The following is a 19,984-nucleotide window of genomic DNA, read 5'->3' on the forward strand; positions in this document are numbered from 1 at the left end:
ACATGCTTAGTCCTATCTACAACGTAGCAGATTTTTCTCATTTCAGGTAAAAATAATTTGATCAAACATGTTGCATTTTCTCCTTTTAGTCATATATCATATTCCGTTCCACTGTTAATACTCGAATTTAGCATTACTTTAGATTACCCTCCTGAATACTCCAAAGGAAAACATTTTGATAGATCAGAAGTCTTTCAAAGGACTTTCTAGTTTGCCTTTCAGTATAGAAACCACTAAATGAACATCACAAAAACTTTGGACAAAAAAACATAATCAGTACAAAGTCAAACCATTCTTATATCCCTTCTTGGGAGAGATTATTATTTCCAGTATATGCTAGGGACAAAGCAAGAAGGTCTTTCAAGACAGAAGAAACCAACAATGCAGGTTTGTTCAGTGATTTAAGTCTTAAGGATTTTTGGTTTCAACACCACTGCTGTTTCACTCCCCTTTGTACCCTAAATACTAATGTATGTTTTTCTTCTTTTCAATAATTACCTACCTAAACCACCCTCAGCAAACAGAGGAAGAATTAATGGGAGTAAAAATAGTCTTATTTCTCTCCAGCCATGGTGATGATATTTCCAGAAAAACACAAACAATAAGATGGCTACACTTTATGTATTGTCAGCTGTGTTGCCTTGGAGGTCTGCTTTGATTTCTTCAAAGAATCCTCATAAAGTCTGCTAAACATATTGTCATGAACTCTTCATGTCTGTATTGACTCATCCAAAACTGACATTTCAAACATTTTGCTAAAGAAAAGTTAGTTGCCTTTAAATGGCAACTTGCTATTTAAGTGGATTTCATTGCTGTGTTAGATCACTATCTGTAAGATACAGCTGTTATCTATATATCTAATACAATTTCAAAACCACATCCCACTGGCCTACAGGATATTAGATGAAAAATATGCAAAAGGTCAAATTTTGTTTTAATATTATTTCACTTTCTAGTAAATAGATAAGATCAGACTGATGGCATGTACTTGTGAAAATCAACCTCATTTCTTACACACTGTCTGCAATCTGATCATATGGTATCACATTCAGTTTAATTCACTTTGTTCCATACCTTAAGCAAAAAAACACTCACTGCGATGGAATATTCTTATGATCAGAAAACAAGTAGCTTGAAGTTCAGTTCAACAACCTATTCCCTCTTGTTAAGACATACCTGTTCTTACAATAGATTCTGCTACTAGATATACATGTGACTTTAGGAACTAAATATAAGGACCTGGGAAAAGTTTTGGCTAGTTTACATCCTAATAGTTTAGACATAACAGACACGATTTTCCACATTCCATTGAATTAAACATGTATGTATATTTATTTATTTTTCCTTCAGTTTTCATCCAGGAAAACCACAACACATTTTACAATAAACATGAAGTACACAAACAAGAATTGCTCCATTCTTCACAGAAAGGTGGATTACTATAAGTAGATGCTTGCAAACCCTTGGAGAGACACCATTTTAGCAGCAGAATATTTTGGACGAAGCAGTAATTCAGTGTAATGTAATGTAACAGATGCAACTAAAATTCGATGCCCATGAACATTAGGAGTCTAAGGCAATCTTGTGCAAGTACAGCCTTAGCAAGAGCACCAGCTACCATCTCGTCTCCCCCACAGAGGTGGAGATGGAGAAAGAGATTCCAAACAGCATTCCCACTGCTCCAGAATCTTACCTAGCCTCAGCTGTTCTGTTCTGCTCCACAAGAACAGAAGTTGAAGAAAAAGTTCATTTAAACATGTTTTGAAGCATGTAAGAGGCAAAATACTTAAGATGTTGTAAAGCTTCAGCCTCTGAACTGCTATATTATATAAATATACCTGCACAAGTGGTACAAACAGATTAGACACAGTTGTATTTGTAAGTGGTATACAGTTGTCATGCTGAGGCCTTGTGAAAGGTATTTTACTTGCACGAAGTCCACTTCAGCTCATTTACTGTACGAGCACCTTTTTGAATTAAAGCCAACAGATTTATTTTCCTACAAAGTACACTCACTTCAGATCTCTACCCTTTCTATATAAACTTGTTTGGGATACTCAAGAGCTCTCTTGACTGTAACAACAGCAGCAACTGTCAGATCACCAGCTATGCAATACACAATCCTTCATCAAGTTTTGGAGAGCATTATTTCTTCATCCTTCTGCTGCTCGAACAGCACTGACATGAAGCAAGTCCTCAGCAGTCTGGACAAGCAAAAAATAATGTTTCTTCATTTTCAGTCTTTCAGTTCAAAATAATCTGCCCAGGAAAACAATCAAATATACACAATCTGGTACTTTTCCTTTTGCATCCATCTCAACCTTTAAAAAAAGGCATGAGCTTTCAAGTGCATATCTAGAGATGTCATCACTGAGAGATGAGCAGATACATCTTGCCAAAGACAACTCAGCTCTTTGGGTACAGGGCACACCAGTAACATCAGGTTTCTCCAGTTCTCTATACACAGCACAAAACACCCTATGGGATGAGAACTAGATACAGATGTCTCCATTGTCTAATTCTCCACCTCAAACTGAGTTCAGGTGGTCACCATCAAACACTCTTTATTACTGGTACCCAGCTCAGGATCCCAAAGAAATGCTTGGAAATGCTCCCACGGATCCCAGCATCAGATTGGCTGTGGGCAGCTCAGACCTTCTCACAGACTCTTCAACACACTGTATACAATTCAGGAAAAAAAGATGCTTTTACAAAGTATTTAAAATATAATAAACTAATATCAGTTAATCACATCTCTCTTTGGCTTTACTTTCAGAGGCTAAGAACAAGCCCAGATCCCTCAGACTGTCTTCATAGGTGAGGTGCTCCAGCACTCTGACCATGTTCATGGCCCTCTTTTGGAACCATTTCAAAAACATATTGCCTCCCCCTAAAGGACATTACATCTGAAGACTGCTTCCAGTCATCTGGGCACAGTACAACACCATAGCCTTCTAGCAGGTGGGATGTTAGGCACAAAGCCAAACAAAAGTTGTACTTCACTTAGAGGCATTTAGTCCAGGCACAAGGGAACAAACCATGTCCCTCTGGGCCACAGCACGCCACACAGACCACAAGAACTGTTTCCTGCGGCAGCTGCGCAATTAGTCACTTGCCTCCTATCACATGTACACTTACACGCTTACAGGAATTCCACACTGAAACAGAAACCAGAGTAAAGGAACAACCCGAGGGGCAGCACTCTGGTCAATGGCATACCACTTTCTGAAAGAACCAAAGCTTCATTTCTTTCCACAACCCACAAAGTCCGCAGGATGGCTGTGCGCTGGAGCAACTGGGGTGCATTTGGGGCGCCGCTAGACCAGCAGACCCCACGCCCAGCCTGACCGTCAGATGCGGAACTCAGACTGGTTTTCACTGTAAGAACAGAGTTGCTCCCCAGCAAAGCTTCAGGAACGATCCCATTGCACCTGGCCGGCCTGACAGCAACAGAACGAGAAACCCCCGCACCCAAGCGCCCAGTGCAGAGGCACACAGCGCCCTGCGCCGTGCGGAGGAGCAGCACGATAGCGCAGCGCCCGACACTCCGAATTTCCGCACGGGCAGATGGAAGACGGCGATCCCCCCACGGGCTTCCCAGCCGGACGCCCGCAGAAGTCGCGGGGAGGGGCGGGGCTGGGCGGAGAGGCTCCGGCGGCAGGTGGTGCAGTGCGCGGCGGGACGCGGACACTTACTTGGGCTCCGCTCACCACTAGCCCGGCCATAGCGGAGCGGGGTCGGGACGGTGCTCTGCAGGAGGCGACGGCTCGGGGCTGGGCCGGGTCTCGCTCCGCCGCTTCCTCGCGGCAGTCAGCTGACACGGGCGGAAGCGCGGCCGGGCCGCAGGAGGAGGCGGTGGCGGAGGCAGCTCCCGGCCGGACCCACCGGCAGGTGGGGTTCTATTGTGGCTTTGGGGCCGGGGTCACCTGCGGGGAGGCAGGGCGAGCCGGCTTCTGGCCGGGAACGAGGCACCGCTCCAGCGGGCAGCTCCGGGCACCTCCGCCTTGACCTGCGCCACCACCGGGTGGTGGGTCAGTGCTAGGACCGGTCCTGGGCACGAGGTCTGGAAAGAGCTACTAGTTGTGCAGCGACACGTTGGATTTCTTCCCTTAGAGGACCTGGACTTGCTTTTCACTTACAGAGCAACCTATTAATTTAGAGCATGAACTCGTCCTGAAAGAGATGGGTGTTGCTGGTAAAGAAGTGCATGCAGACCAAATACCGGACACATCCATGGTGCTGTCTTTTTTTGTCAGTAGAATACAGGGCAATTTGCATGGAGAACAGAACCGCGTTTGGAATTACCAGCAATACCCATAGGTTCTCCCATGGCATGAGGGTTTGCTCAATAAAATAGAGAAATGACGGCAGGCTGCAGTTGGTTGGGTAGAGTGGGTAAATCCAAGGCTTTCTGTAAGAATTCTGAGACTTTTGAAGACACTTAGTTTTCTCAAGCTTGGCTCCTAAATCCTATTAGTCACCTACCTACCTCTTTAGCTGCCTAAGCACCTTTAAAAATCTGTCTCTCTATTGCTAATAGAGCATAACTCACTCTTGCTGAAAAGTGGAAGCATGCTGCAAGGGGAAATAAGTTGCAGGAGGATGTGTATTCTACACTGCAAATCTTTCTATGGTTTATTCACCAACACAGCAGAAACTAATACTGTACTTGCTGCTCTGCCTCATCATGTCAACAACACATTCCTGCTACAACTGTGGCATCACCTTTTCCCTAAGGCCATTCCTTCCTTTGCTCTGACCACTGAACAGAAAACAATGAGCAAAGGACCCGGAGGGGAAGACACTGTGCACCCCCTGTTATTTTAATGCATATATTAAAATGAGAAATGGGCCAACATGCAGAAAAACAAAACACAATCCGTGAACAAACCATTCTATTGCTTTGTATAGATCTAATTTTTCATGTATAGTCCAAGAAAAAGAAGAATCAAACCCTTCATCTGCAGCAAATAAGCAGATCCTACGTTGATGAATAAAAGTTCTGTTTCTCTATGTAAGAGTTTTCCATCAGGGTATACTTACTAGTTCAGGTCATCACTCAGCATGCTTCAAACAATCAGTGCCCGTGTTTATTTATTAGATCATGTAGCAAATAACATATGCCAAGAAAAACAAGTGCTGTGTGAACTGTAAATTTAATCAAAGCAATACAGTCTACTCTTCTCTATCTACCTCTTTTTATCTCTTCTTTAGTTACAAGCATGTGATTCCCATCAGAATCCCCCATAACTCAAAGCACGAAGTGGCCTCCTGCTATAGGCAGCTGTATTTGTCTTAATGGAGTAAATTCAGTTCAATACTACACTCCTGTAAAATTGGAATAACTATACTGAAAACAATTTAGCACATCATTATCCATATTATTAGTATTAATTTTAGTAGAGTGCTAGCTGTCACTGCAGAGAGATCTCTGAAGAAAAAAAAACCTGCCTGAGTAGTTTACCGAGGAGTACAGACAAATAATAAGTCTGTTTTTTCCACCTTCTTACATTGCCAATTGCATTAACCTGCCATTGATCCTCCTACTTACTAGGCAAGACCTTGTCTAGAGGGAGAAGTTGCAGGTCCCGCTCCCTTAAGTAGGTGACTTAAATTGACTTTATCATCTTTTCAATCAGCGTAGCTGAATTTTGTAAATTACAAAAACAATTTAAGGAGGTGGCAAACTGTTTTAAGTGCACCTGGCTTATAATCTTTCTTTTTAAAAACCAGTTAAACATTTTCCTGTATAGACACGGCCTAGATTATTATCTGTTATGGATAAAATAACATATCCAGATCCCACGGTGTGTAATAAACAAGGGGTGCTACCAGCCTCTTCTACTGTACAGGAAGGGAAAAATACAAACAGCAGAAAAGGGAGATGACTGCCTTGTTGTGACCCTAGACTCTGAAAAGTTACATCCTGACCATGCTAACTCTGATGCCAAATTGCACATCATCATTTTAAGAAGGAAAACTTGCTTCGGCGGCTTTCTACCACCAGAGTTACTTTGTAACATCTAATCTGAAATTGCAACCAATTAACAACATCATCTTAGATTTCAAGTGCACCAGTAAACGCACTCATTTGTTGTTGCCTCATGTTATTATGAACCTAAAATACATTACACCATTAAATAAATACAGGGGGTATTTTTGGCTGCTGAGCCTGCTGATCATCAGCCTCAATTTATAGCATGGATTCTAGATCACTAAGAACTGGTCTCTGGTTTTAGAATGCCTGTAGGGCCAAGGTGGGTTTTCCATCCCACTTCCTCATATCCTCTCCATGGTCATACAGGTAAAACCACAGGATGGTACATGGTGTGTACCCACTATATCCTCTCTTGAGCAGAGGAGCACGTACTTCTAGTGGATGAAGTACTGGTTTGTACAGATGGAGGAGCCATTGAACCGGTTTATTTTTCTTCAAGCCGCTGAACCAGTTTCTCCACAGCTGAGACACAGGCCTGAAGAGAGGAAGACATAGTTAAAGTAGGCTAGCCACTTATCCACAGTCTCTCCATACTTTTCCAGTTCATTCCTGCCAGGGTGCTGGCATACAATGATGGTGCATTCCACACAACATTCTGCTACATCACTCACAATGCTGATTGATCAAATGCTGATCACCAACCTCATTTTACAGCAAGGATTCCAGATCATTAAGAAGCTGCCTCTCATTTTTAGAATGTATTTTTCACCATACAGCCTGTATTTGTTCATTTGAGCATCACAGAAAGCTACCTTCCTGAGTCCTGGCCCTGTACAACCTGAGTCATCGGAATGTTTTCTTCAGCTTTGATAGAGCTGCCTACATGAGTAAGGCTTTAAATGACTAAATTTGCAGTTGAAGTATATATATTTATTTTATTTTGTGGTTGCTTAGAAGCTGAAAGTTTTGTGAGGAATCTCTGTTCAGATTGAAATAATTTATAGCAGTGGGGTTTCAGTAGCCTTTGAAATGTCTTTTTTTTTTTTTTTTGGCGGTTTATGTAGACACAAAATATTTTTAAAAATTGCTTTAAATTATCAAGATTTCACCATACAGTTAGAAGCAGAAACAGGCAGTTCTGTATGGGCCATTCAAAAATGGTTTCCTTACATTTTCAGCAACGCATTGCCTAAAACTTCACAGCGCTCAACATGAATTACATACAGGAAAAAGAAAATAATAATCCCTCTTTTTCATTTCAACAACAAAACAATCTTAGCTAACTCACAGAATTCTCCCCCTCTGACCATCAAAAATCTTGACTCAGTCTTTACCCATGTAACTCATTTGCTGATGTTCACAAAGAAAACATTGGCTCAAAATAATTGCTTGTAAGTTTCCAACTGAATACAATAGTCAATACAAAATGGATCAATTTAATTTGAAGAGACTGACTGTACTGCAGACATTTTTGTCTATATTACCAAAGGAAGGAGAACATTTTATGCACACATATCTTCACTTAGAACTGTTTTTAATCCTAAATAGTTAAAAGGGTTGTTTAATGTTCAAACTAATAGATTCAGATGTCTCCCAGGAAAGAGCATTATTAGCACACTCTGCCATGAAACAAACAAGGAAAAAATGAAGATGATGGAACTAAGACAAAACATGACAAAGTGCATAGATGGATCTCACTGACAGAGACGAGAAGAAATATAGTAATGACTTCATTTGCTATTTCTATTCTGAACTGCTGGAAACTTTTTCTTTTCCTATCTCCAACCTATTTCTTATATTGCCACTTATAAAGCCATTTAACAGCTAATGATAACTTAAAAGGATATGAAGAGCAAGTTACGCATGCATGTACACTCAATACACTACTGCAACTTTTCTTGTACTATATTGGTATAACAGTATGATACAGTTCTATAAAACTCAAAGATAAGTACATCCACATTCTTTTTTTTCTTTTTTTTTTTTTCCCCTTTCCACTGCTCCTGAATTAAAATGATGATAGAGGGATAAGAGTGTTTGGCTTTTTTTATTTTCCCTCTATCTCAGAAGTGAATATCCATAGAGCATGTCTGAAACTCCTGTTATACAGCAGCAGTGTGGTATGAGCACAGTGAGGATACAAGGTGACTGGGAACAAACACAGCTTTGACTGAAGTTTTCTCACACTCTTATTGCAAAGATACCTTGAAGTTCAGCATCACCTGACTTCTTTAGAGAGCTTCACTTTATAACCTAATTATTATTCTTCAAAAGTAAACTTCCACATAGGTCTTATAATTCAATATACTATAAGGTAAGAATTCTCAAAACAAAGAACAGCCTAAAAGCTTAGAACACAGAGGGGAAAAAAACATTCATGAAAATTTTACCTATTAATCTGGTTTCCAATGAGGATAATAGCAGTTTTGTCTGCCATGGTACAGACCAAATATAATTAAAATCCATTATGTCACATTATATATCACACTATAGCTTTTAGGCTAGAATTTCATCCAATAAGCGATGTGTTGAACAACTAAAATGTAGCAACAATTAATTGCATAATTCTCCTTTGTATCCGACAGAAAAGAAAGAAAAAAAAAAAAATAAGGAAAAAAGAAAGAGGAAAGGAGGGAGGAAGGAGTGTGTACAATCAGAGGTGAGCAAGAAAGAAGATTAAAGGTATGATAAAGTCTAATTTGAGGCCACTGTAAATTGCAGTCCCATTATAAATCACAGGTTTGAAGCTTTAAAAGTTATGTGAGGTGTTTTTGTGTTCCAGATCTTCATCACAATATCTGAAGCAGAGACCGCCTGCTGTACAAAGACAAAACAAAATTATTTCCAAAAATGCTTGTAGACAAAGATCAAAGAAAAGAAGGAAGTGGCTGTAGAGGCTGAAGGAGGTTGAAGCTTGGATGATCTCTCTTTTTCTATCATCCTGGTTGCTCATTGTTGAGCTGACATACCAAACTTCTTGGAGGACTGGGTTTTTTTGTTTTGCTTTTCTTCTTCATCTGATCCCCTGGAGACAAAAATCTGCAAATTATTTTTCCAACATCACTATATAATGAGAGACCTGGATAGAAATAGGTATCTACTATTCAAAAGATATGTTGGAATAAGTTCTATGTCTGTCTTTACCCTGGAAAAAAAAAAAAAAAAAATGTATAGCCAGGAAGGATTGTGAGTCAAGGTGTGAAAATTCCTGATGTTAGGAAGCAGGTTCCTTTCCTGCTTTGCATCTATGTACATGTCCCTGTTTATTATTGCTTTTGTAAATACATTTTTGAGCTGGTTACATTGGAAAAGTTAATGACTTGGTCACTTTTAGCCTTCACTTTTTCTAATTCACTATGTGGAATTTTCCACACAGATTACAGATGTGCGATTCTACTGCTGAAAAGAGACCACAAAGCAGGTATGTAGTCCAATCAGAAGTCAACACAGGACAGGTCAGTATGGAATTACTTCTATATATGAAGGAACAAAGGTTTTACCTCTCTTTTGTCCAGTTCCGAAACCAGTTGTTTTTGTTCTTTATACCTTGAGTACCAAATCTTTCTGAAGACATGTATGCAAGTTGCCAACCATGTGAATGACTATGAAAGAGCAGAGCTCACACAAAAGGCACCATCTTCCGCAGTTTGTTAAGCAGCAACTTTTCCCATTACTCATTACTTTCATCCACCCTTCCTTCTGGGTGAGGAAGGTTAAGTACAGCTCAGTTAGCATTAATTCTGCATCATCTGGAGACGTCACGAGGAAGAGAACATGCTGATGCATGATGCAAGATGGGAGAGCTGAAAACTGAATGTTATAGAAGCACATTCTCTGCAAGCAATATACTGTCAACTAATATAGAGAGAGAAATAAAAATCTGACAAAAAAGCAGGCTTTATACCTCTTGGAAATGAAAGAAAATGCAAGGGAAATTGGGATGGTTTAGTTTAATTGCCTCTTCTTGCTGGTGTCTTTAGTACTTTGCTCTCTTCTTCCGCACTCTGCATGCAAACACACTAATACAGACATCCTTCAAATCCCATAGCATGTGTAACCTTCTTTTCTAGGAGAGATGAAGCAGAAAGATAACCTAACTGAAGCCTGCAGATTCCATAGTACCTTCCGGTTCTCCAGAATATTTTTGTTCTAAGCTCTCTGCTCCTGCATCTAGCACAATTCAGTCAAACAATATTCAGTCCCTCTAGAACTAGAAAGTCATGTATAATCTAGTTGAAGGATAACAGAGCCCAGTGCAGTTTGCTAGGTATTTTCAGCAAGGATGTGCTTTTTTAGCAAGAAAATGGCATTACTGTGAACAGAAAACATATGGAAAAACCTCCAACCTGGGATCAAGCAGTCCTGTGATGTTAGATTCATTTCAACTTTCCAAATGTTCCTTCTTTTGCAAAATTTTTTCAAGTTCTCAGTAGCACATACTTAAATAAGCCTTCATTGGTTTCTTTGGTGAGAAACACAAAATAAATAGCAGAGTGAAAACCAAGGGTCTTCCAGTTTACACCGAAGAGATCATCAGAGACAGACAGGTGCTAAACTGGAGAAAATTCCTGACCTCATTTTGGGATTACAACTTTGACTCCACACATACAAAACTATCTGAAAACATGTTGATATTTGGTGGCAATACTGGCAACCATGCTGCAATCACAAGAGGAGATTATGGAGCTTCAAATTACTATTGCTTTTGATGGACTGTTAATAATATAATATAAAGCTTTTCATGCTTAGGTTTCTTGCTGGAATCCCAATCAGATGAGCAAAGCATAAAGCTTATGATCAGCTGATGGTGTTGGGTAACATAAGACTAATTAGGTACAAAGTATTTCAGTCCCAGTTGAGAGATGTTCATATCAGAAAATCTGCATAGAAATATATAGCAGAATTGACATACTTGATTGAATGGCAATAAAGAGTATAACCACTTGAAATTCTCTCAGGCTTTTTCTCTAGATCAAGGTTTGATCTGAAGAAAATCATACTCTAAGGTCTTGAGTTTCAAAGTTGATAATTAAGTATTTTGTACCAAGAACTTACAGCAGAGAACAACAACAAAAACCATCACATGGTTCTGTTTTGTGGTTGTTCTTTTTAATAAAGGTTATTCTAGTGCATCTGGGTGACATAATAGCTCATGTGATTATCCAGAGAGTTAAATTACTGTGCTACTTTTGGCTCACTTACTAAAGATTCTGTACCGTGTTAGGACAATGCTGAGTGAATTCGGTTACAAAAAGTGAAGGCTAAAAGGGATCTAGTCATAGAAGACACTGTTTTTAACATTTGGACACAGCAGCACTACAGAAATCTTAATACCAAAACAAATAAAATATTTCAGGAAGTTAAAATTTTATTATCCATAAAACTTTTACAAATTAATTGCTTCTCCCTCCCCCCTCCCCCAAGAAAAACAAACAAAAAATATGTTTGCTTTTGGTGGAGTCACTCAATTTATGTGACAGAACCCAGGAAAAGGGAAGCTGTCGTGAATATCGTCATGGATCAGAACTTCAGGACAGAGGAATAAAAGAGCTTGCAAAAAAAATGAGCTGTTAGAGAACTGGTGCTAACCAACAACAACCACTTTATTCTCAGTTCAAAACTCTTGAGAAATATGCACAGCTAATTCTCATGATGAAGGGTTAGGAACACATAGAGTTGCCAGCCAAGTTTCTAGCATTTTTTCCAAGTTTGTCATCTGCCTTAGAATTCCCTACCAAAACAGAAAAACAGCTATTAGACTGTAACCTTATACCTTCTACTTGAAGACAACTGTTTGTAAATATTTTTCAAACCACCAACCAGTAAGTAACAGAATCTACAAAATTTCACAGCTTTGAGAACCATGCGCTGAAGATGAAGTTAAGCAGTAGCAATCATGGGTAGCCATAAGTTGTGTCTGATGGCTTGCTTGACCTTATGTCAATTCATTAACTACCTATTAAAATATTTACTAACCATTTTAGGAATTAAAACCTCATTTCCTTTCCTCAAGTACAGCCCCTCTGGCCCACATGCTACTGGCAGTGCCCAGTGAGTAGAGGTTTCCCCCAGCCTGATGGGGTACCCCAGCCATGCCATTCCAGCCATGCAAATTCAAAATGCAGTCCCACCTGTCCCTTAGGTAGAGTAGCCAGAACTCAGGAAGTAAACCCCTTGTGCAAAATCCTGACTATCTGGGATCTAGTGGCTAACCTGGATGCTTTTCTCCTCTTTCTTTGACCTTCTACTTGAAGGTGACTTAGATATAGGGTTAGGGAAAAATAAATAAATAAATAAACCACATTAAGCTGCTCATGAAGTGAAGAAAAAAAAGTACCTCTAACAAAATAACTTCATGGGTGCAACAGTACGGCATTGTTCCATATGTTACACTGAATTACAAGTTAATAAAAGCTTAAATTCAGTTCTTCCTTACCACGAATTTTTCATGATGAAAAAATGCATATGTTAACAAAACTACAGAACTGTCCCCGCTGTCACAAACTGAAAGAAGTTCTGATTGCAAGAGAACCACACACTGGAAAATCTTCTGTTACTGAAAAGTTTGAGCTTATCTGTTCTATAGTGCTTATTTAAGATAGTTTTGTTTAAGTAGAAAAGTGAAGAGCAAAACATTCATTGAGAACTAAATAGGTAAATGAACAAAAAGAAGACTTTGGCAAGTCTACCAAACAATTTTAGAGACTCTATTTTAAGTGTACGTGAATATACACATTTTCATCATACAGGCTCATAAACTCACATATTGAAAATAACATTTTCAAAGTTTCATCTAGAGGGAAATTTTACTAGTGTTCATCTTTTGCTCCTAGTGAATGGAAATACACATTCATTTCCTTCTTCTTTTACTGCCTGTTTCAAATTGTATTCACTATTCAGTATCATAATTTGTCTTTCAGCGGAAAGATTATAAGTAAATGTGTTTGTAGAAATTGTTCGTAATGATTGGTTCTTAGTGTTATTTATATTGGTTATTTTAAAATATAAAGGAAGTTGTACCTAACATTTCTAAAGTGTCATTTGCCTGAAAATTTCACGACATTTTACATCTATTAATCAATTAAGCCTTACTATACCTATCTCAGTTAGGCATGAATATTCCAATTTTACAGCTAGTTACACTGAAAATAGCTCAAAAGGTTAGCTGTCTTGCTAATACTCTAGAAGAGGGATAAAGCCCAGGAATTGCAATTGCTGCTGAATGTATAATAAAAAGTGAAATGCCTTTTCCCTCTTGAAGAATGGAAAAGGCAAAATTAATAGACAGAAGTTTGAGCTTTTATAGAATTTTTACCTTTTCTTTTTAAACAAAATATTTTGTTACAAACCTGTTCAAGAGATAAGAATATGTAAACATTCAAGAGATTCCTATGAGAAGTTCCCCATGATGTGGTCCCCTAGAACAAGGGAAAAGTAGTCGTATAGAAGTATACTCTGTACACACCTCACCATCCAAGAAAGATCAAGAGAACTTCAGTTTTGAAGAAGTTTCTTCAGCTGGCTACCTCAGAACACGTTGAGGCCACCTTATACTTGCTTGAGCACTAAAAATGAAGGTACTCAACTGGCACAGCTGTACAGTACCATATCATGTTAATTCTGGCAAACCTGTTGGTCCAATGCTACTAGAATATTTTTGTTTTTTCAATTTTCTATGCTAGAAAGTATTCAAGTTAGAGAAAAATCATCCTGTTTATCCTGTTTCTGCATTACTGTAGACTGTCACTGATTACAACCATTGTATTTCCAGGTTCATGTCCCAGTTATATTAGTAATCATCACTGGGTAACTTTTCTATACCTTTTCAAGACGAAGATAATGAATTCAAAATAGGCTTATTTAAATGTGCATTTTCATTTTTACCATGAATTTTAATCCTTTATTTCTTTGAATCTTTTAATTTTATTTGGGGAAAAAAAAAAAAAAGAAAAAGAAAAAAAAAGCACTACAGGGTTCTTAAGTTTTATCAGACTATAAGTGTTTCTTATATGTGAAGGAAAAACATTCTGCTTTGTTATACTGTGCTCGGTTTTATACTGCCACTCCTCTCAGAGGGCTCAGTGACAAATTATGGTCCTGTGGCATTCTCTCTGTTGCAGACTTTTCACCAAATGAGACAGGGATCACACAGAGGTGATACTGTTTGATCTTGATGTTCTATCATCATCAAGACTGTCACCGTGTCTATGCACTAAACAGAGTGAATCAAGATTGCAGAGGCAACCTCCATTCTGGCACTTCCTCATTTTTCCATGCCTGACTTAGCATGCTTAATGTTCTTTTCATTTACAGTCACTGTAATTGTCATTGAGGTTCTGAGCCAGATACTTTCAGTACATCTATAAGGCCCTTCTATCAGGGAGAAAGCCCTAGCTCCAAGTCCTATATACGTAGATGGGCTGATCTCCAAACTGTCTCCACAACCATCCTTTCCTATCTCCAGCCAAAGGACACCCTAGTGCTCTGCATATATCATAATCACTTAACCAGTGCTTCACGCCTAGAAGGGCTTACAGCTACACTGTAAAAACCATGTTTACCCAATGTATTCAGTTAATTACTTAGTGGCAGATCCCCTTGTTCCAGCAGCCTGCTAGAGGACACCAAGGATGGGCATAACACCATGGTGGTGTCAGGTAGTTCCAGCTTCCTCAAGATGGAAATTTGGTTTTGTGTAGAGGAAGACCAAAGCATCAGATTTTTGCCCCTGCATACCAGCTACAGGTTCCTAAGGTCAAGAAGTCCTTCATCTGCCCAAAACAAAGCTCCCAAACCAGGCTGCTTGACTTGAAGCATGCAAAACAGTTAAAGTGTTTTTATACACATTTCTGTAACATAAGACACTTTCAGCATTTCAGGTAGAGTAAAAGCACTTAACTTAGTTCACCAATTTGCAAAAGTAAAGTAGATTAAATTATATTATAAAGATATTATGACCAAAATGCTATTATTAGAAACCAACACTTTGGAAACAATACCTACTGCAAAAATGTTTTTGTCTACTTCTATAAATTATCCAAGTGTTGCTCCTCATCCATTACTGACAGTAATACCTTAGTGATATGCATTATGCATTAAATATTTTTATAATCATTCAGAACTATTTGTACTAAACAGTGATAGCAGACATTCATTTAAAGTTTAGAAATGTTAAAGTTGATAGCATACAATATGTATCAGAATATCATAGATTAGATTGTAGCAGATATCATCAGGCAATTTTATTTATGCGGAGTGGAAGGATGGAAAACTAAACATTTTTAATCCAAAAAAATCTGTTCATGATTTGACCTAAACTGATAAAAGTCAAGATGTTCATATCTGAACTTGTCACTTGAAGGTGAACTAAGAAATCTTTAGCAGTAAAGGGCAAAAAAATCAAAAGCAGCAAAAAAAAGCAGGCATAGAAATTTCCTATAACTTCACATTTAGGAAATGAAACACGGAGCCAGTAGCAACTATCTTCTTTGGCTGGAAGTCAAACAAACCTGTATCAACAGTGCTACCACACACTGGCTTTCAGGTAACCTGTACAAAGAATTAGTGGGCGTCTCAATTGCAGAAAGCCAGTCACACAACTGGTATTTCTGCAGAATCAACAGCAAGGATGTGAATGAACTGTTCTCTAATTATTCTGGCAAAGCAGAGGAGAACATTCTGCACTTCATTCTCTAGTGTCATCAGTCTGACGTCTTTATAACCATTAAATTAATTTTCTCTACCTCAGGAGTCTGTTTCGGTTCTTAATCTTGCAAGGATGAAATTCACCCTGCTTTACAAGGTCTGAGAAAGACCCCAGTGCAACAGATCCACACTGAGATCCTAGTGCCTATCCTGAGGATAGATAACTGGATGAATCTCTGGAGGCTGCATTATCCTTTTTTTTTTTCCTCCCCCATTACATTCCACAAGAAAGTGTACATAGGCCTTCAAGGAAGATGTGGGAGCATTACTGATAAACATTTTATCTATATGGAGAGACATGCAGGCAAGATAGTGTAAAAGATACCAAACCACCTCTAAGACAAACATTATTCCAAAAGGTGATACTTCTCTTACATTTTGTTGTTTTTTTTCCTCAGTCTATATATTATAAACATAAATATAACCAACCCAGGTTAGGGTGTCTCGGCATCTCAAGTTACTGTTCACAGTAAAAGTGTTATTGCTTTCATTAAACCAGCATAAATATATAAATAAAACTACAATATCGCCACGGGAGAGAACCATATTTTCTTTCTGCACTCTTCTTGGTTACACTAGATTGCACACCCAGAAGCAACCTGAACTAATCTTGTCCTTTACTACTGCAAGTAACTGGAATTTTTCACACCATCTGAATCACAAAAATTTAAAATATTGGCCCAAAAAAATCAAGGTCAGCTCATTTTCATAATCACAGCTGAGCCCCAAACCAGCCATTTTTCATCTTTCTTGTTGCACAAGCAATTTTAAATGGTACCTTGAAAGAAACAGATAGTTCTGGCCAAGAATAGCTTCTACTTCTACTGTAAAGAGGCTGTCAGAGATCCACAGTTGTTTATATGTATGCTGTAGTTATTAACACAGTCTTTAAAAAATCCCATCTACTCCAGATAGCTTTCACGATGAAGGAAAAATGGCATGAGATGCTTACTTTTTTCTCCTCTGGTTTAGTAACACAATTCATTATTAATGATAACAGACATGTTATAGAATTAATAGACCAGGGAAACTGAATCACCTCTGGAGTATTTTAAATTAGGTTATAATGTTTACTGTACTCCTTAGATGCCATAATTTGGGTCCAACCATTCTTCTCTCTCATTAACATACTTTGATATTAAAACCTATACTATCTATAAAAGCATCCTACTTAAATTTGGTCTTCCCACTGAGATGGTGATAAAAATGTGGGAATGAAACAATGGGTGATTACTGAACCAAAACAGCTGCTTACCACATTCCAATTCTGTTCATGTAGTAGCTAATGAGAAAATGTTGCCTTTTAGTCCAAGGAGAGAAGAAGCAAGCCCTAACTGAAGTAGCCACAATGCTATTATATTATCTCTGTCTTAAAGCTAGCCAACTGAAGAATAGTCTTGCACAGTGTTAATAAATTACATTTCAAAAATGGTGTTTCACTAATTGATTTTACCCTTGTATATTAATAACACTTAAACAAGACCACCAAAGCTATATAATAATGTCATTTGTACCTCTGTCATACTTACATGAAGATTGTTCACGATTTCAAGGTCACAGGTTAAAAAACCCAACATATTAAATAAATCTAACAGAAAACCACAAGAACTCAAATATTACAGAAATGTGGGGCATTTCGCACTCAAAGGACCAAAGACACACCAACATTACACGCATCTGTTGGTTGTATTACATCATTCCATTCTAAAATTCTAAAAATTGATGAAGGACTGAGAAACCTGGGAGGAAGTTTGTTTCTGGTCAGCAAGTAGCACAAAACATGGCAGTGCTGCTGCCAGCCTTACACTAAATAACATTATTTAACTCTGACAAGAAAGCACAGCACCCTAAGTGATCCTCTTGATTTGACCACTCTGTAATGCAACAAGACGCAACACATTATGTTGCAGTATTTCTGTAGGGAATATGAGGTAAAGCTCTTGGCTTTGTTTATGCCATGGTAATACATTAAAGCATTTATTATTTTATCCTCATTAAAACTCTTAGTAGCTGATAACTAAATAGCAGGATTCCACTTTACAGATAAACAAAAAGCCACAGAGTAAAGCTGCACACTTAATGGTAAGCCTAGAATTGGAATGTAAGAGTTGCTAACTCTGTCTGGTCCCTGTTCTTCTGTGGCCACAATTTAATAAGTTTACTTGAACAGACCACTTATTTACTGTAAGGATTTGTGACCTTGGCCAGGATCCTGTTGTCTTTAATCTCTGTTCCTGACACTAAAGGTACATTTATCAGAGCTGGGAGTACCTGAATGAAGCTGGTCAGGAAACAAACTCTTCGCACTCCCATAGTTCAGCCTTGCTTTGTCATCCATTGGGCATTTGAACTTTCCATGAATGAAAAAGAAACAAAGAAAAAAAAAAAATTATATATATGTTTAAATGGGAAATAAATGACTTAAAGGGTAACCCTCTGATCAGTTAAAGAAAAACAAAACAGATAATTAGATGAAGTAGGCTTCGGCCTTTGTGCTTTTTACTCTTAGTCTCCTTCAAATGCTTTAAATTTGGAGGAACAAGCAGCCTTCACAAAGAGGGCTACCTCTAGCTGCCTTTTACAATGTGAAGTTCACATGCCCTCTCAGGCTTTGGTAAGTTCTATAACACTCATATTCTAAAAACTTGCCAGAGAAAACAATGAGTATGTAAAAACCACACAAATACATGGAACTTCAAAGAACAGTTTGTCACAATTCAGCCCTTCTTTGGGCAGTGAGAGCTCTGACCAAAAATAAATGCTGCTACAGACTGCTGTCTCCCAACCTTTACTTATTTATTTGTTTTTTTAAAGGTGGGAAACTTTGTAAGCAGATTTTATAACATCAGTCCATTGGAAATCTTCACCCTTTAGGCATTTTGTAGGTTTTTAAACTCACCTTGCGGCTAACTTACTTTGTCTCATATTTCCTAACATGCAGCATTGTTTTCTCCCTCTCCTTTTCTCTCCCCACCACCAGGTAAGCCACACAGCATAACAGCAAGCAAGGAGGTGAGATTCCGGTTGGAATGATGTAATGCTGAAAATTAAATTTACACACAACTGTTCAGAGTCTGGGTCACAGCTGGGTCACCTCTCCGAGTGGGAGGCAATCCAGCAAGAAGCACAGGATAATGATTTCTCTATGCTGAGGCCCATTTCATGAAATATAGCACAAGGCTCTACCTCGATATCTGAATCTAATCTGATTCAATGTGTGTAACTATCAGGACCAGTAAGGGGTTATATCATTTCGCTATATGCTATGCTATGTCTCCTTTTCCTTTGAACCTACTCACACCCAGATATGAGCTTTCCAATATCTGAACTCTTACCCAGAGATAGTGGGTTAGATAAGGGCTGGTTGGATGGGGCTTTTTACTGAACACAGCACATTACTTAGAGATAAAGGAGGAAAGAAAGCCACACACACACCATCTCCATCACCACTGCCACCAAATCTGAAGCACTTGCTTGTTTCTTGAACAAATAGAGTGTTGTCCTGGTTGCTCCTGGGCATCATCCTACGACCAAGGCTATTATTTTCCAGTCCAGAGTACTCACTTCCTTCCAAGTAAGGCTACCACAGCCCTCCACATCCCCAGGACAAGCTATCTGTTAACAGCCTCCAACTGGGCTCCTCCTAGAGGTGTCGGGAAGTGCCTACACCTGGCCTTCAGGGCAGGCATGGGATCTTCAAGCTGCTGGGTTGGGCTTTACGGAACACCTGTAAGACAAAGGCAGAGCCACGTCGGAAGGCGAATCATCCGCAGCCGCTCCCCCCCGCGGAGCCCGTCCCTCGGCCTCTGCAGCACGAAGGCTGACAGCCCCAGCACTGGGAGAGAGGCTGTCAGGGCCGCTTTGCATGAGGCACACGCAGCTCCTGCCCTGCGAAGCCCTAATGTGTTGATTTACGGAGTCCTCTCGGCTGACATGGGAAAATGAGTCTGGTCATGGTTGATTTAACATTTTATGGGCAAAGAGTCAGCCTGCTATAGTAAGTTTGGACTGCCGCGAACATTTTACACGTTTACACGCAAGTCCACGGGAGAAAATATTCAAGCTACTAAGTGATGTTGATGCCCACCTTGATTGAGCTCCGTCGAAAACAACAAAGGTCCCAATGAAACACATGCAGAGGTGCTGCACGCCCCGGGACGAGCGCTCAGACTGAAGCTGCGGGCTCCGGAGGGCAGACGCGACTGGAGCCGACGAAGCCCCTGGCATGAGTGAAGCGGGGCAGCTGCGGCAGCGCATCCCGCTCAGCACGGCAGCCCCGGCCCACTCCGGTGCCTCCGGCTACCGAGCTCTTATCCCCCCGTCCCTGCGGCTCCCGGCCCG

The 19,984-nt window shown here is 39.4% G+C and overlaps 1 protein-coding gene across 7 annotated transcripts in view; it reads right to left on the minus strand.

The window, feature by feature from the left end:
* The window catches only part of LRMDA (leucine rich melanocyte differentiation associated), a 622,472-nt gene extending 602,488 nt beyond the window's left edge, over window positions 1–19,984 (minus strand). The window contains exons 1-4 of one of the 7 annotated variants that reach the window (XM_032445291.1): window positions 19,731–19,984; window positions 19,208–19,370; window positions 18,559–18,683; window positions 6,371–6,473 (exon numbers count right to left, since the gene is read on the minus strand). In XM_032445291.1, coding sequence (XP_032301182.1) covers window positions 6,371–6,473; window positions 18,559–18,587 — 132 coding nt within the window. In that variant the 5' untranslated portion in view covers window positions 18,588–18,683; window positions 19,208–19,370; window positions 19,731–19,984. The other 6 variants (XM_032445288.1, XM_032445290.1, XM_032445289.1 and 3 more) reach the window with 6 other exon arrangements.

This window comes from Coturnix japonica, chromosome 6 (assembly GCF_001577835.2).
Source record: "Coturnix japonica isolate 7356 chromosome 6, Coturnix japonica 2.1, whole genome shotgun sequence".
NCBI classification, from domain to species: domain Eukaryota; kingdom Metazoa; phylum Chordata; class Aves; order Galliformes; family Phasianidae; genus Coturnix; species Coturnix japonica.